This window comes from Gracilinanus agilis, chromosome 4, assembly GCF_016433145.1.
Source record: "Gracilinanus agilis isolate LMUSP501 chromosome 4, AgileGrace, whole genome shotgun sequence".
In the NCBI taxonomy this organism is placed as follows: Eukaryota; Metazoa; Chordata; class Mammalia; order Didelphimorphia; family Didelphidae; genus Gracilinanus; species Gracilinanus agilis.
The window spans coordinates 249724671-249752551 of NC_058133.1; the positions used below are offsets into that span (position 1 = coordinate 249724671).

The window sequence follows — 27881 nt, forward strand, 5'->3', positions numbered from 1 at the left end:
GAAGGAAGGAAGGAAGGAAGGAAGGAAGGAAGGAAGGAAGGAAGGAAGGAAGGAAGGAAGGAAGGAAGGAAGGAAGAAGGAAAGAGGGAAAGAGGGAAAGAAAAAATGGGCAAAACAGCTAGATAGCAGAGTTCCAGGACTGGAGTTATGAGGACCTGGGTTCAAATCTAGTCTCAGATATTTCCCAGTTGTGTGGCCTGGGAATCATTTAACCCCAATCACCTAATCGCTGTCCCTCTTCTGTCTTAGAATCTGTCTAAGTCAAAAGGTAGGGGGTTTGAAAAAATAAAAATAAAGTTTTAGGCCTGGAGGCTTGGGTTTTAGTCACGTCTCCTACTGATTTCTTGTGTGCCTTATAACAAAATCTTTCCCCTCTCTAGGCCTCTGATCCCTCCTCTATAAAATGATGGGGTTGGATTAGATGATCTTTGAGGGCCTCTTCCAGTTCTAAAGTTCTGTGTCAATCTGTGACCTTTTGCTCAGCAGTAACTTGGAGACCTAGCTCCCAACCTGTGTTCCAACAAAGCAACTTGGTCTGTCTCTACTTTCTGCACATTCATCTCAAGAGCCAAAAGTCTCAGAGGTTTTCGAGCCCCTGAAAGGGTCTGTAGTTCTTTTAATCCACTGGTGGCCCAAACTTCTCATTTTCTAGAGCAAGAAACTGAGACCCAGAGAAGTTAAATACCTTTCCCAAGGTCACAGAGATAGTAAATATCAGAGCAGGGAACTAAACCCAAGTCCAGAATAATTGCAGACCAAGATAAGTGACCAGCTGGGGCACCACTCAGTCAGGGACTGATGCAAAAGGGGGCACTTTCAAATATATATTTTTTTTATAAAGACATTTTTCATTCTAGGAAATCCCACTCCTGTGGAACTTGGAAAGGCTCAAAGCCTCACCCTAATGGAGAGTAACATCCCAAAGGGCATGCTTTTAAAACCTTGTTTGAGAACTTTCCTCTACTATTGGTCCTAAGAACAGGTAGAGAGGCAGTTTCTGGAGAAATGAGGAAAAGGGAGGGATAGATAGACCGGAAGTTGAAGATAGGAAAGGGACTTCCCTTCAGGGTTTGAGTTACTATCTGCTCTATAGGTATGTGTCTGAGATCATCAATTACTACTACCAGAATGATGCTGCAGTGGAAGGAGACACAGAACTACAAGCCTGGGTGCAGGAGATATTTGCTGAGTGCTTACTGGGTCGGGAGAGCTCAGGTACTGGAATCTACTCCAAGTTTTCTCCTCAACACCTCTAGCTGGTTCCCAGAGTGTGAACATCCTCGGGTGGATATTCAAAGGGTTTAATTGCATTTTAGTTCAACAGATGTTTATCTGTGACATAGTGTTGTTCTAGACCTTGGAGGAGATATAGGAAAGAGACACATAAGATAAGCTCTTTCATGGAGAGAGTACTGGTCTCAAAGTTGGGAAGACTAGACTTAGAATCCTGCCTTAGACACACACTTTGTGACCCATGAAAAATCCATTACCTCTCTTCTGCCTTGGAACCAATACGGAGTACTGATACTAAGATGGAAGATGAGGGCTTTTTTTAAAAAGAAAAAAGAAAATCGCTGATCCTCAACTTCCTCATTTGTAAATTACAAATAATGACAGCTACTTTACAAGCTTGTTGTGAAGCTCAAATAAGAAATGTAAAGTACTTTGAAGACCATAAAGCTTTATGGGAATTATTATTACTAATTATTATTACTATTAAATATAATATAATATTCATATTGTAGATATTAAATATATTATTAATTATTACTAATAATTATTATGATTGTTCCTACAATCTGGAAGTGGGATAAGACACCAACACTGAGTGATTAAATCAGAACAAAGAGCTAGTCAAAAAGAAACCCGAGGTGAAAGACTGTTACTGATGGGGAGATCAGTGAAGGTTTCCTAAAGCAGAAGACATTTAAATTGGGTTTTTGGAAAAATTATCAGAGTGGTTTCAGCTTTTGCTGCTACTAAGCTGCCATCTTGGCATTTTAAAGGATAGTATTCCAGCAAAGGAAACCTAGACCCTAATAAGAGACCCAGAGTAGTCCAGATGGAGCTCTGTATTGAATGCACAGAGGGGAAACATAAAATAAGGTTCAGAATGCAAAGTGGCACCAGATTGTGGAGACTTGTGGGAGTGACCCCATATCTTTCCCAATCCCCAGGATTCCCTACCTGCATAAGGACAGTGCCGGAACTCATCCGTTATGTGACCATTGTCATCTACACTTGCTCAGCCAAGCATGCTGCTGTCAATACAGGACAGGTATTGGGAAGAGCACCCCCAAATTTGTCTACTTTTTCACAGCCTTGTTTCTACTCCCAACCCCATGACCCCACCTGGGGGCAATGCTAGAGGTTGCTCTGGCACTAGTGTAGGAAATTGTGTCTTCTGAAGACTAGGCTTTCACTTTGACACCAGATCCCCTTCTCTCTCCTTCACCTATAGCTAGAGTACACATCCTGGATGCCCAACTTCCCATCATCCATGAGGTGCCCACCCATGCAGGAGAAGGGGCTGACCACTGAAGAGAGCTTTTTGGAATCACTGCCTGATGTTAAAACCTCTTGTATCGTGCTTCTTGTACTTTGGACCCTTAGTAAGGAACCTGATGACAAGGTACCAGGGGAAGGAAACTAGCAGCTGGGTGAGGGAATGTTGGGATGGGAGAGTGATATATAGGTCCATGGGGGGAGGGAGGGGAGTGTGACTTTCAGAGGTTAAACTAGACTTAGAAGAGTGTGGCGGGTTGAAGGAAGTTAGAGATTTGGTAGGGTGGGTTGGGAGGAAGGATAGAGGGAACCTCCTAAGGAGAATACTTTTAGAGGGGAAGAATGGAGGAAGCAAGAGTAGGGAGCACTGTAGGTAGCATTAAGTGGACCTGTAGGTATATATAATGTATGTGTATAGCAGAAATGGAACCTAGGTAGGTTTAAAAATTGTGCTCATTGTGTTACTATCTGCCTAGTTTTTACTTTCCTATAACAAACCAACTGACTTTATGAAATAAGTTCAAAAAGAAGCATTTTTAATGTACTTGTAATAAGTCATATCTTTAGATGTCACTCTCTGGGTGGCTACCTGCCTTGTTCACCTCCCATCCTGTTTTTGAACAAGAATGTAGGGTAAAGGAGCTTTGTCCACCATGGACCAGATCTAGGCCAACTCAGAATTAGGAGACTGGTCCTTTGGGCTCTATAACTTACTTCTACTTTTCTCAACCCACAGCGACCCCTGGGTCACTTTCCCGACATTCATTTTGTAGAGGAAGTACCATGGAGGAGCATCCAGAACTTCAAAGAACGGTTGGCCCAGATTTCCTGCAATATCCAACAGAGGAACAAGACCCTCCCCATTGCCTACTCCTATTTAGACCCTGCCTTAATTGAAAACAGCATTTCCATCTAGATGACTTCTATTGGTCCCCTGTTGTAAAGCATACACCATGTATGTACATACATGAACAAACATCCCACTCAGGGCCCCAAAAAACTATGTCTGCAGCCCTGACTTCTCTTGAGGAGTTAGGAAATCCATCTTCCTACCCTCATTGACCTAACCCTTGGAGGGAGAGACTATTTACTCCTCTGTGGATTCCTGCCTCCTACCACTCGACAAGTCTTGAACTCTGTTCTTAAAACAATGACAAAAACAACCCCCAAACCAACAAACCCCACCTCACACACACAGGAACAACTCAAATACCTTCTAGTTATGTCAACATTTATGATTTAGGGGTGAGGGAGGTTTGAGTTGTACAAAGAATACAGGGACAGGGCTAGGCTTTGGCATCATCTACCGGTATCACCTGCATTTCTTGAAGTTATAGAGCAAAAGAAAGCACAGGACTGCTTTGAGAGGGTGGAGGAGGTGGAATCTTGAAGACTTAGACCTGGGAGAGGTGAAAGTGATAGGGGGTTGGAATTTCCAGAGCCAAAGCTGGAATGTTTAGAGTCTAGGGTTAGACTAAAATTAGGGGCCAGGAATCCTGGGTTTTCTGATCAATCATACAATTATGATGCTGGACAAGCTGTTGTTTTCTCTTAGGCAGGAGTAGAGAGAGGGCTCTGCTATTCTCTGTCTGGAGAGGGTCAAGATAGGGCTAAAGCAGGTCTAAGCCCTTGTTCCACTCCTGGATGTCCTGGGAGATCTGGACCAGATGATTCTAGAAGGCAGCTATGTTCTGTCTGGGGGCCTCCTCCTTGAAAGGCACATCTCTGAAGACAGTGAAGAAGCAGGTGGGACCCAGATATCTGCAGTTCACCCTTCCCCACCCACCCGAACTTGAACTCCCAACTCTCCCACACTCTGGCCTCACCCATCTGGGAATTAGGTCAGGACTAAGCCTCTCAGTCCGAGATCCCTCTGCTCAGGCCCAGCCCCAGTAAGACACTGCTTGACAATCTGGCACACCATTTCTCTGTCCTGGTCGCTGATACCCCAGAAGAGTATCAAGGCATAGCAAGCTGTGTTGACATCTCTCAGCATTCCCAGAAGGTCTGCAGTGCCCTTGGCTACAGGTGGTGGCAGCTTCATGGAAGTGGGAAGATGAGGTACCCAAGCACTAAAGTCAAACTGACACTCCCATCCACAGACAGTTAAGTCAGGACCCAGGCTTCCAGCTCCCCTCAGGGGACTTAGGGAGCCTCTTTCCCCAGTTCCAAGTCACTCCTCTTCTCCAAACCCCACTCCCACTCCCCAGCCTTGAGTTCTTAGAAGTTTATCAAATCCTACGACATCACCTCCACTTTTCCAAGATCTGAGTTCACAGGAACTCAGGTCAAGCATAACCAGGTCCTCTCAAGAACCCAAAGAAAGGAAGATATTTATGTGTCAGCTCACCTGTCCAGTGTTGACTGCAGCATGTTGAGCAGAACAGTTGAAAATAATCATAGTAACATAATGGACCAGATCCTGCAGGATCTCCAGGCAAGTAGGGGCACCTGGAGGGGTAGAGCAAGGAAGGAGCTGAGAACTACAGGAGCTGGATATCTATTTTTGAGAGGAATGGGTTCTAGGAGGAAGATGGGAGAACTGGGGTGCTAAGTGCAAAAGCCTATACCTGAGCTTTCTTGGCCCAAAATGCCCTCCATGAAGATCTCCTGGACCCAGGCCTGGAGTTCTGAGTCCTTGAGGACTAATCTGTCATCTGGGTAGTAGATACCAATGATATCTGAGACAAATCTGAAACAGTCAACAAATATTTACTAAACACCTACTCTGTACCCAGTATCAAAGAGGGTTGATCAATTAATCAGTGAGCAAGCTGGTCTGGACAGATTATTTAACCTGGTCCTTATTCTATAGGTAAAGAAATAGAGGCAGAGTGACTAGTCCAGTTGTCATGAGGAAAAGGTTTCAAATTAATAACACTAGTGTGTATAGTAAATGAGGAGAATAGTCCTGTTGGAATGGAGTACAGGGTATACATTGGGTGGCAATGGCAGGGATGGTTGGAAAGATGGTTGAGACCAACTAACCAATCAACATTTATTAATAGCCCATTGTGTACCAGGCACTCTTTGAAGCCTTGGGGATATAAAAAAGAGACAAAAGATGGTCCCTGCCCTCAAGGAGCTTACAATCTAATGGGGAGACAACATGCAAACAAATACATACAAATCAAATTATACACTTAACATAGATTATATATAAATTAACAGAAGAAAGGCACTAGAATCAAGAGGGGTTGGGGATGGCTTCCTGTAGAAAATGGGATTTCAAATGGGGCCAGATTACAAAGGCACTTGAAAAATCAAAATTTATGTTTTTGGAATGGATATAATAGGAAACTGGGGGCCATTGTAGGCACTTGAGCAATATCAGGAAAATAGTGTTTTCAGCTGACTACTCTGTACAAGAGGGACTTGCAGAGGAGAGAGACTGAAGGGAGGGAAACCAATTATGAAGCAGCCTAGGTGAGAGGGAACTGAAGGGTACTAGCAGCAAAAAGTAGAAGGGAAGAGACTATTATTAAAGATATTTTAAAAGAAGAATAAACAGCTAGGTGTCTTATTGGATGGGGGGAGAGGGAGAAGGAGAAAGAAAATTCAAAGAAAACCGACATTACAAACTTGAAGGGAATTCAAAGAAAACCGACATTACAAACTGGGAAGATGATTCCATCAATGAAATAGAGGCATTAAAAGAAGCCAATCAAAGAAGAGGAAAATAGGACATATGATGAATTTAAAAGGTGGAAGATAGTACCAAAATTTAAATCTCTAAGAGGAATTAGAGATCATAGAGTATAAAGTGTGTATGTGTGTGTGTGTGTAGTTTACTGAGAGACATCTGGGGGTCTCAGACCCATGGGTCCTTACCCTCACCTTTCCACAGTATTCCAGATCTGCAGTCCATCATCTCGATAATGATAATTGGCAAGACTTTGGACCCCTCCATCTTTGGACCCTCAGCCAAGTTGTGGAGCAAGCAGAGGGAACAGTAGATGAGGATTTTCATCCCTCTGGCTACCAACTCAAGACAGCCCTGGTTTCCAAGAACTATAGACTACAGTGAGGCAGAGACATCATCCCCACCTGGAACAGAAGGCACCTATAACCCTTGCCTCATCCTCCTATTCCTCCAAGGTTCCAAGTATCCTCACTCCCTGTCTTTGCTTCCCCACAAACATTCATTCAGAGCAGTGTGAGAATATAAAGATGTGCAAGACAGAATCTCTACCTTCAAAGAAATGACAGTCTATCAGGGAAGATAAGAGATTCAAAACTGTGTAAGAGAGAAAGGAATTTGGTGTTGGAAGTACAAAAAGTGCCAGCCTCAGCCTTCCCCTTGAATTTTGCTACAATAAGTTCCCATAGGGAGATTTGCATGGGGTGCTGTTAGGATCCGAATGGATTGCCACCCAAGGAGCACACGGAGACAATGCAATCCAAGCAAAGGGAAGTCTTTATTTCTAGTGCACGCTAGGGGAGCTCAGCAAAGGAGTTCCAGTGATGTATATTCAGATAAAACATTATATACGTTTGGGATTCCGGGCTGGTGGTTAAGGGGGGGGGGTCAAGGGATGGCAGGTAAGGTAGACGGGTGTTAACAGACTCAGGGGCGCCCTATAGTTCTTGAAGTAGCCTTTGTAGTTAATGATTTTTGGCTGTCTCCCCAAGCATGTAGGGTCTTTATGCTACATTTGGGAGCCTAATAACACCCTATTGTTAGTGACTGTGGATTTCTCTAAGACATCCTGACCTGTTAGTAACTTTAGGTTTCTCGGAGCCATCCTGATCTGGGAGTCCCTAGCTTGTGTTTGCTTGTGGTTGCTTAGTTTCTGTGTCATAACTTTGGGGTTCTACATTCCCCACTTTTTCTCTTGGACCCTTGGGAAATCATTCCCAAGGACTGGTTTCACCATATTCCAAGGGGAAAATTGTTTTATATTGTAGCCTCAGGACCATAAGTTGGACAGCATTAAAGCCATCCTTCACAAAACTGACCAGCCAGTTAATCATGCAGGGGCCAATAGTTAGGAGGAGGAATAGGAGGAGAAAGGGGCCTAGAATTGTGGAAATAAGCATAGTCAGCCATGGAGAACAATGGAAGAGGCTTCCTATGCCCAGGCCTACCAAAATTGGGATGAAAATGGGCACTCAGGGCAGATTGTGAGCACAAGGCGAAGGGGAAAGACTCAGAGGTAGTGCTGACAATGCAGCTCCCTTCCAGGTCAAGCAGTTTTGTCCTGTAAGTGCCTGCAGGATCTCTCCAGCCCATTCCCAGGAGGCTTCATTGTACCACCTCAATTCCCCCTCTACTAGTAACTGAGTCAAACCTTTGACTCAGAGTAAGGTAAGGGTACATAGTGGGAGCAAAGGAATGTTCCTGCCTGTAGTTTGCCTGAAAAATGTCTACACTAGAGTGGTACAATGTCCTATGTCATCTTCCCCCTCCTCCAAATATCTAAGGGAATGGGGCGATGGTTTTAGCCTTCTGTAGCTTCTTCATAGCTAATAAGGGGCATAGAATCCCTGAGAGGAGAAGGAGAAGCTGTGGGCATAGGGTCTCCAGGGACGTGTCTGCAGTGAGTGCCAGGGTCTTGAAGGCTTGGAGACTTGACTGTTTCCCTGGACTGGCCAACACAGGTCACAAGGGGGAACATAGAACCTAGGACTGCAAAAACTAGAACACCAGATATAAAGAGAGAAAATTTAGTACAATAGAAACTGATATTAAACCTTAACATTTGGGTATCTTAGCCAACAGATTTCATCTCCAGAAATCATCCTCGCATAGGAATTGATCCTTTTAGGAAGTTTGATTCCTAAGTTATTTGTAGAGTTGACAAATGATGTTTCTGTTACAGAATACCCTTTTGCAAGGCTCACATTAATAACAATATTTTACAGATAAATTTCTTTATCCTAGATTCTGGAGGAAATCCAGAAAGTTTTGGGTTATATTTCCAAGCTCAAGATCCAAACTTCAATTGTGGTAAATTAAGGCTGCAAGCTACAAGTCATCTATTACTAAACTTCACCTTACTTCTCAAAGCATGTTCCTTAACAATTTGATAATTTTCAATTACCAACCTAATAGGTTGTTTGGGGAAATGGAAACTTTAATTTTATAATTTGCCTCATGTGCTGATTATGGGACTTGTCACAAAAAAAAAGATAGACAGGGAAACCATTTCCTCACATCCCAAGGGACATGTAGTGATGGGGCTTCATGCACAGGCCAAAACTGTCACTGGCTTATGCCATTGCTGTGCCACTCGAAGATTAGTATTTTAGATGGTTAGAAGAGGTCCAGTCCAGGTTGAGCCCTAGAATTGCCTCTCTAACAATCAGAGAACATTCTCTGTATCACCATTAGATCCCAGAAGCCTTCTCCTTCCTTAAAAGACAAGTCTTACCCATTACAGCTTAGAGAAATCTGCTAAGCAGCAGTTTAGAAACAATTTTCCATTCCTTCAAACAAGCCTTTCACATCCCTACAAGGCTGTTCACTCAGTTATTCTTACATATTTTGGCAATAATTAAAATCTTACACTTTAGTCACAAAACTTGAATTAAGGAACAGGAGTGCTGGATTGAGCAGCTCCGTAGTAAATATAAATCAGGGCTGTATTATCTCCTGAAACAGATTTTAGTTTGAACTCCACAACTTACAAATAACTTTAAGTCCTTTAGCAATCCTTCAGTATGTAAACAAAATGAATTTCAAAGCATTTACTCTTATTCCTTTTAAACCTCTCTTTAAAACAGAATATAATAGAACCTCCAGTTTAGTTTCCTTTTACTTTAAAACATTGCTACATAGTTGATCAAATACCATCAATATTATTCTGATTTACCATTTTCTGTGTCTATTTTGTACTAGAATTCACACCTATTATTTTTTTATCCATTACTCTTATTTCCTCTGGCTTCTCCTCCTTTACCATTATTGCAAAAAGAGGAAAGGTACTACATTTAATTGCTTGTAATCCCCCTATTAGATTCCTGGGCTGATCAAATTTTCCTTGTTAATTTCATACAGTTTGCATAGCGTATATCCCTCACCTATTCAGGTGGAAAAAAATTCTCTTTATAGTCTAGATGCATACAACCTTAGTCAAATACAACACTGTTTAGAATTCTTAATACTTAATACTTAAGAATACCAAATTCTTAGTACCTGTATTATTAAAACCTATGCATAGATTAACCACTTTAAAAAATTCTTGTGTATCATGATTACTTGTTGCTAGTTCTGACAGCATATACATTAAAAGAACATCTCATTTGAAATATCCCAAGTTTAAACTCTAGAATAAGTTCTCAATAACAACATTACAACTTTTTTTTGTTACCACAATAAATTACATTGTACCATATCAAAAATCATTAACAATTCCCAACCCTTAAAATCAATTCTTAAGTAAAAAATGCTTCTAATTGTGGAGTAAAATCTCCCTTTTGTCTTAAGGCTTAATTTTAAGTTGTCACAATAGGTGTTATTTTCTTTTTATAAATTTCCAAACCATATCTTCTTTGTTTTAAATGTCTTTTATTCTCTATAATATCTGCAGTTTCCCCTTTTTGTTTTAAATTTATACTCCAATTGTGGTGAATTAGGGAAACCTGAATTTTTGCACAATCATTATAGATGTTATAAAGTTGCTATTAGCTTCTTGTTCATTTTTTTCACTTTACAGAGCTAAGCTGGCAAGTCACACTTGATTGATCACTGTACCTTTCTACATGTTTGTTCTCACCCAGAATAATATTTTTTTTCTAAAAATATTGCATGTTATTCCTTAGATCATGAATTTCTTCTCATACATTGCCCATGCTTTTAAAATAATTTTTATATCCTAATAAATTACAATGCTTTCCAAATTTTTATATTCACAATATACTAGATTCTTAATGCATATATTATTTTTTAAATTACCAAAATTTGAAACCCTAATGTTACTTATATTTTTACCTATTGCTTAATATGATGGTACAGATCTTAGAGTAACAATTTTACATGCTCATATGTTTACCCTAAATTCAGTCCGATAAGCATTTTTGGTAAGTCTAATCATTCAAATCTGTATTTTACACACTGCAAATCCTATTAGATAGCTTTTCAATATAAGTTTTGTGCATTCTTAAATTTAACTGAAATTCCATTTTTTAACTAGTAGTCAATGAATTTACACTATACCATCAGTACCTATTCAATTCCTTAGCAAATATATACTCTAATGGGTAGAGAAAGGTCCATGAGTTTTGGGGAAAATGGGTGATGTTCTTAGCTTTTCATAGCTACTTCCTGCTGAACTGGGGCGGCGTGGATGATTCGCTCTCAACATATAATTTTCTCATGGACCAGTCTCTGTCTAAAGGGGTCTAATTTTGAAATGTAAGCCAATTGCATTGTTCTAATAATCTTTAAGTTAAATTTTCACTAATATCAGTGTGATTAATGTTAGGTTGAATTCATGGTTGTTTAAAGAATCTTTTTCACTCTTGGTTAAACACTGAGCAAGACTGATGGTTTTTTTTTTGTTGTTGTTGTTGTTGTTTTTGCCTAGCTAGGAAAGTTAAGCTGCACTTCTATACTTCTGTACACAACTCAGAATCATTGCTTTCTGTCTGAATAAGTTTTTCTTAGATTGCATTTTAGAATCTTTTGTAATTTTCATTAGATATATGTCTCAGTACTTAACCTGTTGATAGAATCTGGTGATGGGATCAAATTTGTCCCTTTTTCTGTCTTTTGATTTCCATGTTCCCTTTCTCATGGCCAGTGAAAAAATGGAAGGAGAAATGTTTGACAGATTAGTTTGTTTAACTCTTGCCTTAATAAGAGCAGAGAATAAGATTTCTTTTAACCAACTGAATTATCTTAGAGTTTATGACATTCAGAAATTATGATGTTATTTTCTGAATTTCTCTAATGCCTCTGTCTTCCCCATTCCTCTGGAATGAATGAAGAAGAGAGAGAGATTTATTTTTCCTAACCTGTAACCCTCCCATTGTGGTCACAGACAAACAATATATAGCACACAGACATATTTCCTGGGCATATCACACACACTGACAAATATAAAGCATAAATTATATAAGCTAGATTCTTCTTTTCATCCTGGCAAAAGATCAATTGTTACAATTCATATCTCCATGACTAAAAAATTCTGTGAAAAAGAATGAGTCAGAAAAGGGTTAACTCTTAACAAGGAGCTGACTGACATATGATGAATTTTGTTTCTTAATTACCTTTCTTCATGCGTCAATAGGTATCCTAAAATAAATACACTTTTGCTTCTTTACTTTTCTATGAAGTGGGACTCTGATACCTGCCTGAATAATTCCAGGTATGCCATATTCCTGGAAAGATTGATTTAGCTAAGTGAAAATTGTTAAAACTTTTTATATTGTCTGTGGCCATCATCAATTGGACTCCTTCCAAAGGGAAAAGAAAAAAATTATGATAGAACTGGTTTTTCTAGCTGAAGCAAAAAGAGAGAGAGAGAGCCAGTAGCTTCTTAAAAGGGGGGCAGAGAGGAAAAATTTCTGGTCACTTTTAAATTTGCAGTTTCTTAGAGATTGCCTTACCTATGAAGTACGCTTTTCCTCCTTTTTGTGGATTCACACAGAATTTGAGTCAGGGTGGGAGCTTGCTCAGGGCTCCATCCCCCTTTCCCTGGAGTCCTCTCAAAAGGATCCAGTGCTCTTTACTTTCCCCACACCTGTAGTGCATCCACTACAGGCTTCCTGGGGTTCTGCCAGGGACTCAAACCCTGGACTTCCTGGGATCTAGTTCCTCCAGAAACTCAAACTCTGGACTCCCCCTAATTATTTCCCGGGGTATAGGGGGCCTCCAACCCCCTGAAGTTCCCTATCGAAGCTCCGTATCTTTGTCTCCAAGCTTTCAGACAACTTCCTTCCCACCCGTCCTAACCGATTGGCTTCCCTGTGTTCCTGATCTGCTTCCCTGCGGAAGACAGGAAATGTCTAGCCGGTCCAGATTCAGAAACAGGTGAGGAATCGGACTTTTGCCTGGGGACTTGGCATAGGACGTCCTCTTAAGCCATATGTCCAGCCAGAGTCTGACTTCCTCCCATACACAATCATACAACCAGTCACATCACACTGCACAGAGAACTTCCCCTGTCCCGGTGGTCCTTAGGGGGTTGAATCCAGCACCGGAGGAGCCCCCATATGTTAGGGTCCGAATGGATCGCCACCCAAGGAGCACACAGAGACAATGCAATCCAGGCAAAGGGAAGTATTTATTTCTAGTGCACGCTAGGGGAGCTCAGCAAAGGAGTTCTGGGGGGGGGGGGCATAGTCAGTTTAAAGATTATATACGTTTGGGATTCCGGGCTGGTGGTTAAGGGGGGAGTCGAGGGATGGCGGGTAAGGTGGCGGGTGTTGACAGACTCAGGGGCGCCCTATAGTTCTTGAAGTAGTCTTTGTAGTTAGTGGTTTTTGGCTGTCTCCCCAAGCATGTAGGGTCTTTATGCTACATTTAGGAGCCTTAATAACACCCTATTGTTAGTGACTGTGGATTTCTCTAAGACATCCTGACCTGTTAGTAACTTTAGGTTTCTCGGAGCCATCCTGATTGGGAAGTCCCTAGCTTGTGTTTGCTTGTGGTTGCTTAGTTTCTGTGTCATAACTTTGGGGTTCTACAGTGGCTAAGGACAGGATCAGAACATCTCCTTTTATATTTTATCTCTATCAAAGATAGATATCAAAGATGCTGCAAGGATGTTTTTTCCCCCTCTATTAACTATTTCTCTTCTCATTTTAACTTCATTTGATTTTGTATTGCAAAATCTCCTCAATGTTATGTAATCAAAATTGTCCATTTTATCTTCTAAGAGCTTTTCTATCTCTTGACTCCAAGACACATAAGGGCTGAGATAGCCCTTGGGTCTGTGAGCTAAAAGAGTAAATAAACTACTCCAACAGCAGCTGCAACTGGGGAACCTTTGGAGAGGAGTTTAGTCCAGACACCTGTAGATGGCAGTGTGGCAGAAAGAATAGAGAAATGAAGGATTTTTTTTTTTTCCCTCCCTCTCTCCCATCAGAACAAACTACCCTGAAGCAGAGAGGTCTTTATTTCAGTAGGGATGCCACCCTGAGAAGTCCTGGCCATATGTGACTCTTCTCACTGGTGAGGAAGGTGTAGGAAGGAAGCATGACTTAGAACCTGTGATAGCTTTCAGGAGGGGACCACGATTGCAGAGGACCTAGAGAGTTAGTGATTTATTGAACTTTGCTATAGACTGGGATTAGCACCCAGGTGCAAATCACTCCTTGCCTGTTTCTTTTCTTCACACTCTCTATCTGATCCTTCATAACCTAGTTTCTGACATCACCATTCAACTGAAACAGCTTTCTCCAAGATGTTACAGGTCTTGGAGTTGCAAAAACCTTTTTTTCAGTCCCCTTCCCTTTTGGACACTGTTGACCACTCTCTTGCCTATTCTTCCTTCTTGTCTGATTCACTAGTAAATATCAGTCTCTTTTCCTATATACATCTTTCCATCCTCCTTTTCTCCAAACTCACTCATCCTCCAAAACTCCCTTTCTATCTGTTGAGGAAGAAAAGTTCCTTCCTCCCATTCAACCAAAGTTCCAATCTTCCTTGCCTTCCTCCTTCCCATATACAAACAGTTGGCAAATTTTGTATAATCTCTATAACATCTCTTAGGACTTTCTTCTCTGCATTCACACAACCAGGTTCACAAATTCTTCTCTGCATTCACACAACTAGGTTCACAAATTCCCTGGACTATTCCAATGTCATCTTCATTAAACTCCCACATTCTAGAGCTAATTATTAAACTTTTAGTGAGCTTTTACACCTTGGAAAAAGGAAAATGCTACCAATCAGGGCTTGATTTATTGTTTCGTTGATTGTCTAGAGAAAATTTTAATATTGCAATTTAAACTTTAAAATGTGTCATGTGAGTTGTGTTTTTTTGTTTTGTTTTGTTTTGTTTTGTTTTGGAAAGCCAGTTGTTGTGGTTTGTGGGGAATAATCATTGCCCATAATATACTCTCCAAGCCCTCTTCAACCCAGCACGGCTCTGTTTAATCCCACTTTCATGCTTTTTTCCCCCAAAGTTCAGCTCATGTGCCACCTCCTTAGAAAATTCTTTCATCATCTTCTTTACTTCCTCAAGGGGGCAGCTAGGTAGCACAGTGGGTAGAGTGCCAAGCCTGAAGTCAAGACTCATCTTTGGGAATTCAAATCTGGCCTTAGACACTTACTAGCTGTGTGAATTAGTAACAAGTGAACAAGTCATTTTACCCTGTTTGCCTCTGTTTCTTCATCTATAAAATGAACTAGAGAAGGAAATGACAAACCACTATAGTACTTTTGCCAAGAAACACCACCCCCCATAAGATCTCAAAGAGTCAGACCTGACTGCAACTACTGAATAAAAAAAGACAGAAAGTATTTCTACAGTTTCTAACTCTATTTGCATTCTAAATTGTAATTCATAACACTGTTTCCTTATCTCCAGCTGCAGATAGCCCCACTTCCAACTTTCTCCCTAAGAAGGCTCCCAATTCTCCCATTCCTTAATATCCAGATTCTCTCTCATCCTTGAATCCTGCCTTTGACTCATTTCATTCTATCCCTTGACTCCCCAGTCACCTTTCTAGACTCTTAGTCCCCTGATTCTTTTCCCACACTGACATCTCCAGCCTTTTCATTGTCTCCACAGACCAGGCCCAGATCCCTGGGCCACCACCATTCCCTTTTTTCTGGCCTTATTGATTGAGGCTCCCAGGTCTAAAGAAGTCTGTTCGAGCTGCAGTATTGATAGGAAATGAATAGTGAAAATGGAGGATGAGCAACTGTAGAAAAAGAAAAATGAGAAATGGAAAGGGTATTGAATTTGGAGCTCAAGAATCTGGGTTCATATCCTGTTTTTGCCCCTTACTCTCTATGTGACCTTGAGCAAATTACTTACCTCTCTTAATTTCCTCACCTATAAAATGAAGGGTTAGGACCCTCATAAAAGCCCCTGAAACTTGGGGGAGAGGATCAGATGGCTGGGGCTTGCAGGGAAAATGGAAGAATCAGTCATAATCCTTGAAAACTGGATGGCACATGGGTAGCTGACACATAGTGGCTATGGCAAAAGCTTCAAAAACAAAGTGTGTGGAGAGCACATGGGTGACCATCTCATGGATGAATTTCAAATGCAGGTCTTGGCCAGAAGCCAGTCCTCCTTTGAATCAGCTGGCAAGAAGATGGGGTTGTTGGGGCCTAGAATCTGGCTGAACTAAAGAGCAAAAGGGATAACAGAGACAGAGACAGATGAAAGAAGTATTTTCTGAACCTTAGGGTCATCACAAAAAGCCAACAAAGTCATAAAACCATGTGATATTCAGAGTTGGGAGGAATCTCAAATGCATTCTAATCCAGCCCCCTCATGGAACAGAAGAGAGAAACCAGGGAGGGGAGGGGATTAGTGGCAGAGTCAGGAATAGAATTCAGGCCTTCTGGCTTCTAACTCAGTGTTCATTCCACAAAATAACCCCAAAAATGTTATCACCATCTTCTTCCTTTTAAAGACATTTTAAAAATAAGTTTTCAGTAAAATTAGTTCACTTAATAAAGAACTGCAAAAGAAAGTAAAAGGAATTTGATTTTTCAGAAAATCTTGGATTTCATCCATATGGGCATTCCCATTACCCATGGAGACTGTAATCCTCTTGGTGTCTTAGTAAGTAGTTTTTTAAAGAGTTGCTGTGTACCTCTTTGGAGAAACTTCCCCAAATTGTTATCTGATGGCTCCTGGGACCACTTGTGTTCTACTTGTATAGTCTTTGAGTATCCAAGGCCACATCCATACCTCTAGAAGACTTCAGTAGTGGATATCATGATAACACATTTATATAATGCATTTACATAACATCATTTTCTCCTACTCCCTTCCATAACACAGCTCCTTTCCCCCATGACCCCTCTCACCTGGATGGCAAGGGGCAGGAGTGGCTCACCATCTGGTTGCTGGTGTAGCAAAGTCATTGGGGAAGCCACAAATTGAGGTTTCCCATTAATGAGGCCTGGAGAGAGGCCTGAGAGCCGGCTATGATCCACCAGGTACAGAGAACCTTTCTAAAAGAACAAAAAGGACTGAAATTATCTATTCCAGATGACTGACATCTAATTCCAGGAGACTCAGAAGGAAAGGGTAAGTATAACTTGGAACCAAGTGGCACAGTGGACCTAGGGTCAGGAAGACTTGAGTTCAAATCTGTCCTTAGATGCCTCTTACTTGTGTGACTTTGGGAAAGTCACAGACCCAGTTGACCTCATTTTTCTTATTTGTAAAATAGGGATAAAAATAGCACCTACTTCCCAGAGTTGTTGTGAGGATCAAATGAGATAATAATTGTCAAGTGCTTGGGACAATGTCTGGCACATAATAAGTATGTTGGCTATTATTATTATTTACTATTATTGAAGTCATCTTAGTCAGAGATCCTAGAATGGCAGCACTGGAAGGGAACTTTGGGATTATTCATTTTATGGAGGAGGAGTTTCCCAATGAGATGGGACTTGCCTGGACTCACCTAACTAATTAGAGTTAAGACTAGATCTCTGTTCTCCTAAGCTTCCTACAAACTAAGCAGCCTGTGGTAAACTAAATTTTAAAGAGGACCAGCCCTAGGCTATGTCAACAAGTATAGGTGAAGAGCTTTACCAACATGGAGATTCCCTCCATGGATACAGATCAGCAATTTGCAACTCAGCATCCTCTGGAGTTGCCTGGAGGCACTAATGGGAAAGTGACTGACTTATGGTCTAACAGCTAGTGTGTGTGTGAAGAACAAGATTTAAACTTCTTGTCTCCAGAGAAACTCTCTTTTCAGTCCACCCTGCTAGCTCTCAAGGGATCCCCAAATCAGTGTCTATTCTATTGCAATGGTTAGCCTTGTTAGATCAGCTCTGGAAGTCAGGAAAGCTTCCTCCAGCTCAAAAGTGATGACAAATTGCTAAGGTCCCTTTGAATGAGTTTATGAGCAGCTTCATCATTGTACTAGCAAAAAAAAGAAGAAGAAGAACAGATATGGTCATTCTCAGGATAAAAAACAGTCACTTCTCAATTTGTCTAAAGGGGGATTACATATAGATCTTCACCAACCTAACCCTGTTCCCTCTGCTTTTGACATTACAGATTTAAAATATCAGGTAGGAGCAAGATGTTCTCTGTGAATTCAAGAGAGTTGGCAAATTTAACTGAAGACTGGATGCCCATATTCTTTTTTTTTTAAAACCCTTACCTTTCTATCTTACTATTAATTCTAAGAATTACTGCAAGGTCTAAGTAATCAGGGTTAAGTGACTTGTCCAGGGTCACACAGCTAGGCAGAGTCTGTGGCCAAATTTGAACTCCGTTCTTATATTTCCCTTGAACTCCTATCTTCAGACTAGACATCTCCTCTTGGATGACTTGGTGTCACATCAAACTCACCATATGATTCTGTCCTTGGGCATATCATGTAACTTCTCTAGGTCCTAGTTTCCTCCAGTGACAAGTCCAAACTGATTCCTTCCAGCTCTGACATTCTCTCCAACTCTTTGCAAAACTGAACTCTTTATCATGTCCCCAAACTGCTCTTCCTGTTAACCACTCTGGCCCTGTTAAGACTATTCTCTAAGTCACTTAAGTTTGAAACTTCCAAGGTATCTTCCCTTTCCTTCACCCTATGTATCTAATAATCTATCAATTTTATCTCTACCATATCTTATCCATCTGTTCTTTCCAGTCACATAGTACCAACCTTACAGGCTTTCATTACCTCCTTTCTAAGCTATGATAATGCCTCCTAAATGCTCTCCTTGTCTCTGCCTCTTCCCTCCCTAATCAATCCCCTACAGAGGTAATATTCCCAATGTATGTCTGATCACACCATTCCCATACTACAAAATCTTCAAGAGCTCCTGTTTATCTCCTGAATAAAGTCCAGACTCCCAAAAACTTAGCATCTAAGATCCTGTCCAATCTAGTTCCAATTTCTTTTCCATCTTTACTTCACATTACTATCCTTTGCAGACAGTACATACCAGTCATAATGGAATACTCAACTGACTCCTCGAATAATCCCACATTTTTTGGTTCTGTGTTCACCTAATCTTCTGTATCTGAAACAAACTCCTGCCCTACACTGTTGCCACCCTCCCCCCCTCCATCTCCAATTCAATTCAAAACCTATCTCTGAGACTTATTAATTTTGTGACCTTGGCAAGTCTCTTAACCTCTATCAACAGGCACCTCCCTAGCATTTATATACTAAGGGAGTTGTAGTCTCCATTGTTAGATGAAATTCTCACATCTGGAGTTTTATTCACTGACAAAATCACATGCCCTTTGAATATTTGAGTATTTGTGAGAATATTCAACTTCTTCATTGGCTGAATGTTAGCGAATTCTGTCAGACTTCTTTGGATTTTTAATGGAGTTCCTCTTCCTTCAACTGAATGGGGAGAAATTCTGTTTATTTGACTAGAATCTGAACCAAGGGGAGCAACTAGGTGGCTCAGTGGAGAGAGAGCCAGGCCTAGAGACAGGAGGACAAAAAACAAGCATTTAGGGCAGGAAGTGAATGGCAAGTGGAAATATGGTAATAATATTTCTCAAAAGAAAAGTCAAGAATAGGGTCTGACATTCCTTTGCAAGGCTTTGCTAAAAATACATTCTTTTTTTTAAGGAGGGCAAGTCTAATAGGTATAATCATATTCCTTTTCCTTATATTCTCTTCTCAATCCACCTCAACCCTGCCTCTCTGTAGTCTTCAGCCCTCTCATTCCATGGTGCCCTTTGGAACTCTTGCTCCATTATTAACTTTCCTTGAACCAAGATTTTTTCACTTCATTTTCTATCATCTTGAGTAATCAGAAAATAGGGGTCTGTCCAAAAAGTACTTCATTCCTAACCACTCTCTTATATATGTGGTGCTCTTCTCCTCAAGAACTGGGACAACAAGAGGAGGTAAACATAATTTTTTTTAAACCCTTACCTTTGGTCTTGGAGTCAATAATGTGTATTGGCTCCAAGGCAGAAGAGTGGTAAGGGTAGGCAATGGGGGCCAAGAGATTTGCCCAGGGTCACACAGCTGGGAAGTGTCTCAGGCCAGATTTGAACCCAGGACCTCCCATCTCTAGGCCTGGCTCTCAATCCTCTGAGCTACCCAGCTGACCCGGTAAACATACTTTTGATTCCGTACTTCACTTCCAGACTGACTCTTTCCCATTATCACTCAGCATCCTCTCTTTCTTTGATGTTTATGTTTACATTTATGGGGGCAATTCAGTGGTTAAGAGGACTGGGCCTGGACCCAGGAAGACCAGAGTACAAATTCAGCCTCAAGTACTTCCTACCTGCATGACCCTAGTCACTAAAGGGTCACACTAAACCTCTGATTGCCTTCCAGAAGAATACACTGGAGAAGGAAATGGCAAACCATTGCCAAGAAAACCCCATTGATAGCTATGGGTCATGGAGTCATAAAGGGTCAGAATCAGCTGAACATCAACTTCCTCTCTTCAGGCTTGGAGAATCTAACAAATAGTCTGATATTCCTTGAACACCCTGATCTTCTAGTTCATCATCCCTGACTTCCATGACTTTCATCTTTACTCCACTTTAGGCACACACAGGATTGATCATACCTTTAATCCTATTGCTCCAAAATTTTTCATCTCTATTATCTAGAAATCTAAAATTCCTCTATTTGAGCATAATGCTCTATCCTTCCTTCTCTCCCTCTAAGAAGAAATGGAAAAAAATGAGCAAGTGAAAGGAAACCTATCTTCCACCTTTAAACTTGATTCTAACATCATATCCAACCTTTACCCCAAACTTACCTTAATAACTCTAAACATAATCTTAGCCCACATGGATCTTGACCAAAGGCTGATGTTGACTCAAAGCCTCACCCAGAATCAGAGATCAGAGAATACCAGAACTGAAAGGAGCCTTAAATTCCCTCTAAAATATTATCACATTTCACATGGTTCAGTGGAGATATGATTGGGGATGTAGACTCTATATGATCATTCTATTGCAGATATTAATAATATGGAAACAGGTCTTGATCAATGATACATGTAAAACCCAGTTGAAATGCTTGTTGACTATGGGAAGGGGAGAGAGGAAGGGAGGGAAAGAATATGAATCATGGAACCATGGAAAATATTCTTAACTAATTAATTAAATGGAAATGTTAAAAAATGTAATAAAATATGATCACATTGAGTTAAGCCTCATTGCCACTATCTGATCCCAAACTATCCCTGACCCCAGAGGATAATGGACCAATTGTTCCTTTAAAAAAAAAAAAAAACCTTGGGGCAGCTGGGTAGCTCAGTGGAGTGAGAGTCAGGCCTAGAGACAAGAGGTCCTAGGTTCAAACCTGGCCTCAGCCACTTCCCAGCTGTGTGACCCTGGGCAAGTCACTTGACCCCCATTGCCCACCCTTACCACTCTTCCACCTATGAGACAATACACCGAAGTTAAGGGTTTAAAAAAAAAAACCTTTACCTTCTGTTTTAGAATCGATAATAAATTTTACTTCAAGGAGAGAAAAGTGGTAAGGGCTAGGCAGTTGGTGTTAAGTGACTTGCCCAGGGTCATACAGCTAGGAAGTATCTAAGGCCAGATTTGGACCCAGGTCCTCCAGACTTGACTCTCTATCCACTGAGCCACCTCGCTGTTCCAATAAATTGTTCTTGATGATTGTTTTTCTCTCCCTGAGCAACCCTGTTTCTGTTAATATTTTTGCCTTCTATTTATCCAGTATTGTGTTATGATGTGTCTGTATCTTTGTCGCCCTCTTAAACATGAGGTGCATAGATGTCTGGGCTCACAGTCCTGTTGTGAGGAGGTATCCTTACCCGATCCATCCCAAAGCACCAGGCTCTTGGTACCCTGCAGCCACTGGTAATAGGGGAAGTGCAGGGAAGGGCCTTTCAGGGAAATGAGTTGAAGCCATTTGCTGAACCAGACAGCAGGATCCGAAGAGGGCAAGGACTTGGACTGTTCAAGGGATGCCTTGAACATCAGCAGCAATTCAGAACCCACATCCTTGAGGATCTTCACTTCAAAATCCTCCTCCTGGTGGCAGAGGATACAAGGGTTTGTTAGAGGCAGAAAGAATGATAGGGGACTGAGAGCAAGACTGGCCTGTGTTTAGGGTCAAGAGTTGGGAGTAAGACCAGAGTTGGGCTATTTATTTACACCCTTGCTTGAAGTCTTTCCCAAAGTTGCCCAGCTGCAAGGGGGAGGCTTTTCCCTGCAGTCCCCACCAAACTGACCGAGATGTCGTCCCAGGACACTACTCCCAGAAAGGAGCCTGTGGAGATTCTCATAGTGTACACCCCCTTGGGGTCAGCTGGGTGGCTCAGTGGATTGAGAGTCAGGCCTAGAGATGGGAGGTCCTAGGTTCAAATCCGGCCTCAGACACTTCCCAGCTGTGTGACCCTGGGTAAGTCACTTAACCCCCATTTCCTAGCCCTTACCACTCTTCTGCCCTGAAGCCGATACACAATATTGACTCCAAAACATATAGTACACCTCCATCTGACAGTGGAAATAAGGACAGAGAGGAAGGAAGAGGGAAGCAGGGACCAGGGAAACAGGACAGTGGGGTTATTTGAGTTGTAGACTCCAAAAGGAAAAATCCACTCCACAAAATCTAAGTTTTGTGGCTGGTGTTGAAATGGCTATTTATATTTAAGATCAAATGAGAAATGGAGACAGGGTTAAGAATGGAGTATGAGGGACAGTCCAGAGCTGAGGCCAGATTGAGAGAGAAAACTGACTTTGGAAGGTAGGCTTGTAGGAGAAATCCTGCTGCTCACCACGTCTCTGGTTTCCAGCTTCCTCAGAAACTGTGTTACTATTCTCTCTAAACAAATATGTTCCAGGTTTGAGCCTTGGGTTAGGTTTTCCTTCAGGTCAGTTTGTCTCATATCCAAGCCTTAATATCAGACCAGACCAGTCCTGCTCACAGGGCTTTCTTTTGAAAAAGGTAAAGTATCCCCATTTTCCTCTCCACTCCCAATCAAAAAGTCCCTTTTCAGGTTTAACCTACATTCATTTTACTGTTACAGCTAACATTAAAGCTCTCTTATCTTCCCCAAACTCAGCCAGCTTCAGTTCATATCCCTGTAACCATCCTTTCTTTTGCTCAGAATTCCCTATTCCTTTATTTCACCCATCGTTTCCCTCCTCTTTTCAAATAATGAATCAGTCTCTCCCCCTTCAATTCAGGCCACCTCTTGTTTCATTTCCAGGCTGATCTAATCTAATCTAATCCATATTTATTATAAATTAATTATACATTTAAAAATATATCAGAAACCAAACACTTGTTTGATATGATTAATGCCAGCACCAGTAGGGATTCAGAAAGAGATTTTGATTCCCTTAGAAATGAGAGGCACATCTCTTGTTTACTGTGGACTGAGGTTAATTGTTTGTGTGAGGAAGAACAAAATGATATTACTAGTGTTGTCTTTTGACTCACACATAAAGTGGATTTTTCAGTTAGGCAGAGTTGCATAAAACTGTCAGCCTCACTCTCTCTTCCAGAGTCATCAAAACCCAATGTCAAAACAAAAGCCAGGACAACTGGCAATGGTCCAGGATTCAATGGATGGCCTTGGCTTATTTGATGCCTAATCAAGCTCTAAGTGCTCCACAGGCTTCAGTGGCCATTGGAAGAAATGGTGCTCATCCACACATTCTGCTGGGAGAAGTCTTCACATGCCTGGGGTAGACACCCCCCAATTCACCTAAGGGTTTGAGGCCTATCAGTGACCCTCATCTTGGTTTAGCCAGTGTGCCTAAATGGTTTTACTGGGGAGTGGCCTTTGTGTATGCCTTAGTTTCCTGGAGCCACAGGTGAAATCTGGTGGGGCAGGTGGACACCAAAGGAGGGAAGCTGTCTGAAAAAGGGGGCTCAGCAAGTCCTTACAACAGAGGTACTAGTCTTTCCTGAACATCCCATGTACCCCACTGGGCTAGATAAAAAGGAATGGACATTGATACTGCATGAAAGTCCCACAAGCAAAGGAAGCATATTAATATTTTACCCCTAGACAAGGTTTCAAAAGAAAGGAGAATGTATAATTAGAGAACCATAATTTTATTATTTTTTAAACTCTTACCTTCTTACAATCAAAACTAAGTAATGGTTCCAAGGCAGAAGAGCAATAAGGGGTGGGTAATTGCAGTTAAATGATTTGCCCAGGATTACACAGCTAGGAAATATCTAAGGTCAGATTTGAACCTGGGATCTCCCATCTCTAGGCCTGGCTCCCAATCCTCTCAGCCATCTAGCTGCCCCCAGAACCATAATTTTAGAAACTTGCTCACTTGATTAATTGAAAAGAGAGGCTGCTAACCCTAGGATGGGGAAGTACCTATTGGTTGGGACTCCCACTCATAAAGGTCCCATAAAGACATCAGCAAACACTAATAAGGAATATTTCCATATATTCTATCTTAAATATCTCCAGTTCTTCTGACTCACTCCAGTTCATACCCTCATTCTAGCTTCTGCTTAGATTTTACTGGAGCAGGGTGTGATACTGGACTCTGGTGGACAACAAAGCTACCTGAAATTTTCTCTATGCCTCAGCTCTGGAGCTGTCAGAAGAGAATAAAATTGCATGAAAGCTGTCACTGCCCTGCCCAACCTACACCCTGATAGAGTCTCAGCAAAGACTAAGAGGAATTGCTACTAGGGTTCCCACATTTCCCTTTCCCACCCCAGACAGAATCTGTAACCAGCTCTTCACATCTCAACCTTCTGCTTTTCTTCTTTCCCTTTACTGTTTACCTATACTTATCTCCCTAACTCAGCCTTTCTATCTCCATCTCAGCCTCAGTTTCTTCTTATTTCATCGTGTCTCAGCATCTCCATCCATCTTAGGCAGCTTTGTTTTAGTGCATGAGTCTGGAAGGCCAGACATTTACTAGCTATGTACTTGGGTAAGTCATTTAGCCTCTGTCTGCTTCTGTTTCTTTATCTGTAAGATGGGCAAATACCAATAATGCCTACTTCACAAAATTGTTGTGAAGTTTAAAATAAATTATGTAAGGGTCTCTTCAAAATTTAAAAGTAGTGTTTAGATATGTGCATTGATAGAGCGCCAAGCCTGAAGTCAGAAAGATTTATCTTCAGGAGTTCAAATCTGGCTTCTGATACTTCCTAGCTGTATGACCCTGGGCAAGTCACTTAATCCTGTTGGCTTCAGTTTCTTCATCTATAAAATGAGCTAGAGAAGGAACGGCAAACCACTCCAAAATCTGCCAACAAAACCCCAAATGGGATGTAGATTCTAAACAATCACCCTAGTGCAAATATCAATAATACATATTATCAATATTAATCCTTTTTGATTTCACAGTAATATAAGTTTAATATTAATGCATACCCACAAAGCCTTAGTCTATGGAAACCTGCCACGAATTGGTAAATATTATGGGACTATAATTAATGATTCTGTCTGATTCCAGGAGAAGGGAACAAAAGAGCCACAAGGTTAAGGAGACCATTCAGTCCAATGGGATTGGTGAGAAATTGCACAATGCCTAGCACCACAAAGTCAAAAAAGATCATACCAATCTAAGAAGGATTGACAAAACTTTCTCATGCCAATACTGAAGGACTTAAACTTAGAGATTGGGTTTGGGGTTGCAGCTTTTCTGACATATGTTAGAGGCTGGACTTCCTTGAGCTTCATCCTAGTTAAGTACCAAAGGTTGGCCATCATCCTGGCTCAAGTGCAGGCAAATCAGACCAGGAAAAGACACTTCCCTTTCTCATAAAAAATTTGGTCCTTTTCTTTCTCTTATAAGTGTGGTAACTTTCTATAGTCCTGGCTTCTAAAAGGGTAATTGCACCATTGCTTAAATCACTTTACTTGGGCCTTGATTCAAGGACCTGCTATAAGTTTATTTTTCCCTACATTTTTGCACATAAGACTTTGATATTTTACATCTCATTCACAACTTATTTTTTTTCTCTATTTTCTTTGGATTTTTAAAATTTTTTAAATTTCTTTTGACAATTGATTCACACAATCCAAAAACTCAGCCATGTATCCTTAACTGATCTAGATGTTTGCCTTAACCCTCTTCAGAGGAGAATGTATGTTTTATAATCTATAATATAAAGTTTAAATTCTTTTGAGGGTAATTTCAGGATAAGAAATTTGCCATCTCCCCAGAATCCAGACGAAGGACCTGTTTGAAAGAAGACACAATGAAGATGCCTGCAGAGACCTACACTGCTGGGTGCAGTTGCTTGAACTATAAGGAATTGAATGCATTTGTTTTGAATGTACACTCTTGTGCCAAAGGGGACTGCCCCCTAATTGGCTTTTTGACAATGCGCCTAGCAATCATTGGATCATTGTTTTTGTCCTCTTTTCTTTTCATCCCCAAATTTGTGTAACTTAAAAGTTTCCCTTTGCCCTCATAAGAGAAATTCACATAGCCCGACAGGTGGATGCCCTTCTCAATTTAAAAGAAAAGGGAGAATATGTGGGAAGCCAATAAGAGAATAGATAAAAATCTGAGACTCCTCTTTTGACCCCTTTTGTGATCCTTGTGATTTCTTCTTGAAAAGTATTACTGAAAAGCTTTAAGTTCCTATCAAACCTGAATTTAAAGGGTTAACACTGTTAACACAGCAAGGAATTCTGCTGCCTGTTATAGCTAAGGCCAAGATACTCCCCAACTTGGCTTTCTGATAAGAACCTAGTTAAAATTCAGCCTTGGCCTTGGTCTATTCTGAAGCCAATGTTTTGTGTTTTGATGTGACATAATTGGTAAATTCTGCACATCTGCAAAGTTTCGGGGGGGTTCTTTTGTGTGAAATGAGTCTTGAAATATATATAATAAACTCCATGCTCCTGGAGCCAGAGCTGGAAGCATGAAGTAAAAGACATTTCCCTTGTCCTGCCCATATTTCCTTATCAACTAAACTGTCCTTATCAGGGATGATAAAGAGATCTCCACACTCAGCCAGTCCCTATATGGTGTTGAAGTTCTAGAATGGCTTATATGTCACCCCCATCAACACCTTCTTGACTGGTGTCTGATCTTTTGTGCATGCTAGAGTTGTCATTCTTTACCATCACTTCTGAACTTTGGGCTGTCATTAGAAAGACTGAGACAGGGAAGGCAATGTGGTAATGGAGGAAAGCACTGGATTTTTAGTCAAAAGACATGAGTTTGAATTTTGACTTTGGGACTTAATATTTATATGCCTTTTGGTAAGTGTTAATACTGTGTGTCCTTAATGGCCTCATTTTCTCATTTATAAAATGAGGGGATCGGACTAAATCAACTCTAAATTCTTTTGGGGCAAAGTTCCAAATTGCTTCAGAGCCCCCTGTAATAAATATGTCAGGGAGTGGCAAGCCATGGAATGTGGTGTGAAGACCAATAAGTGCGAGGTTGGTGGTTAGACCTGTCTCAAGGATGAAGTACCACATGCTCCCGTCCCCTCAGTGGCAGTGGCATATTTTTTAAAGCTCTAATTGAAAGGTAATCTGGATAGATGGACCAATTCCTGGCAATGGCTATAGCCCTGAGGTTTCTATGTCATCTGAAGGTTTCTAGAAAGTCCATAAAAACAATATATAGAGGCATACATGAATAAAAAGCAACTGAATTTAGTGGGCTTTAAAAGGTAAAGGTGGAGGCAGCTGGGTAGCTCAGTGGATTGAGAGTCAGGCCTAGAGATGGAAGGTCCTAGGTTCAAATCCGGCCTCAGACACTTCCCAGCTGTGTGACCCTGGGCAAGTCACTTGACCCCCATTGCCCACCCTTACCACTCTTCCACCTAGGAGCCAATACACAGAAATTAAGGGTTTAAAAAAAAAGGCAAAGGCAAAGCAATAAGCATTTATTAAACCTTACTAAGTGCCCATTCTGCTAAGCCCCAGGAATATGTAAACAAACAAAAAAAATAAAACTACCTGCCCTGGAGGCACTTTTAATAGAATATTGAATACTGAAAAGGTTGGTGAGGGGGTGAGGAGAAAGTGCTGACTGGAGGCATGGGGTTACAGAAGCAGAGCCAGGAGATGAATGCAGGTTAGTGAGCCTAGACCCCACCCTACATTGAAGAGGATCTCCCCACAGGAAATCCCCAAAAGGAAAAGAGGGCTAGCCAGGATGAGAAGGCCTGAGGAGCTGATGGAAGTCCTAGTGTTGGGAGGCCCTAGTTGCTGAATGAAATTTCAGGATGAGATGTCAGCTGAGGGAGAGAGACAGACAGACAGAGACAGAGGCAGAGAGAGAGAGAGAGGAAGAGAGAGCGAGAGAGACAGAGAGAGAGACAGAGACAGAGAGAGAGAGAGAGAGAGAGAGAGAGAGAGAGAG

The 27881-nt window shown here is 41.3% G+C and overlaps 1 protein-coding gene and 1 pseudogene across 1 annotated transcript in view; one reads left to right on the plus strand and one right to left on the minus strand.

Annotated features, from left to right (window-relative positions):
* The window catches only part of ALOX12B (arachidonate 12-lipoxygenase, 12R type), a 16271-nt gene extending 12850 nt beyond the window's left edge, over positions 1-3421 (plus strand). Inside the window, exons 12-15 of the mRNA XM_044672330.1 lie at positions 1094-1215; positions 2178-2278; positions 2462-2632; positions 3242-3421. Of these exons, the coding sequence (XP_044528265.1) occupies positions 1094-1215; positions 2178-2278; positions 2462-2632; positions 3242-3421 (574 nt within the window). The remainder of the gene's footprint in view (positions 1-1093; positions 1216-2177; positions 2279-2461; positions 2633-3241) is intronic.
* A 478-nt stretch (positions 3422-3899) lies between these two features.
* LOC123246310 lies at positions 3900-21847 on the minus strand (annotated as a pseudogene).
* Positions 21848-27881: the final 6034 nt, after the last annotated feature.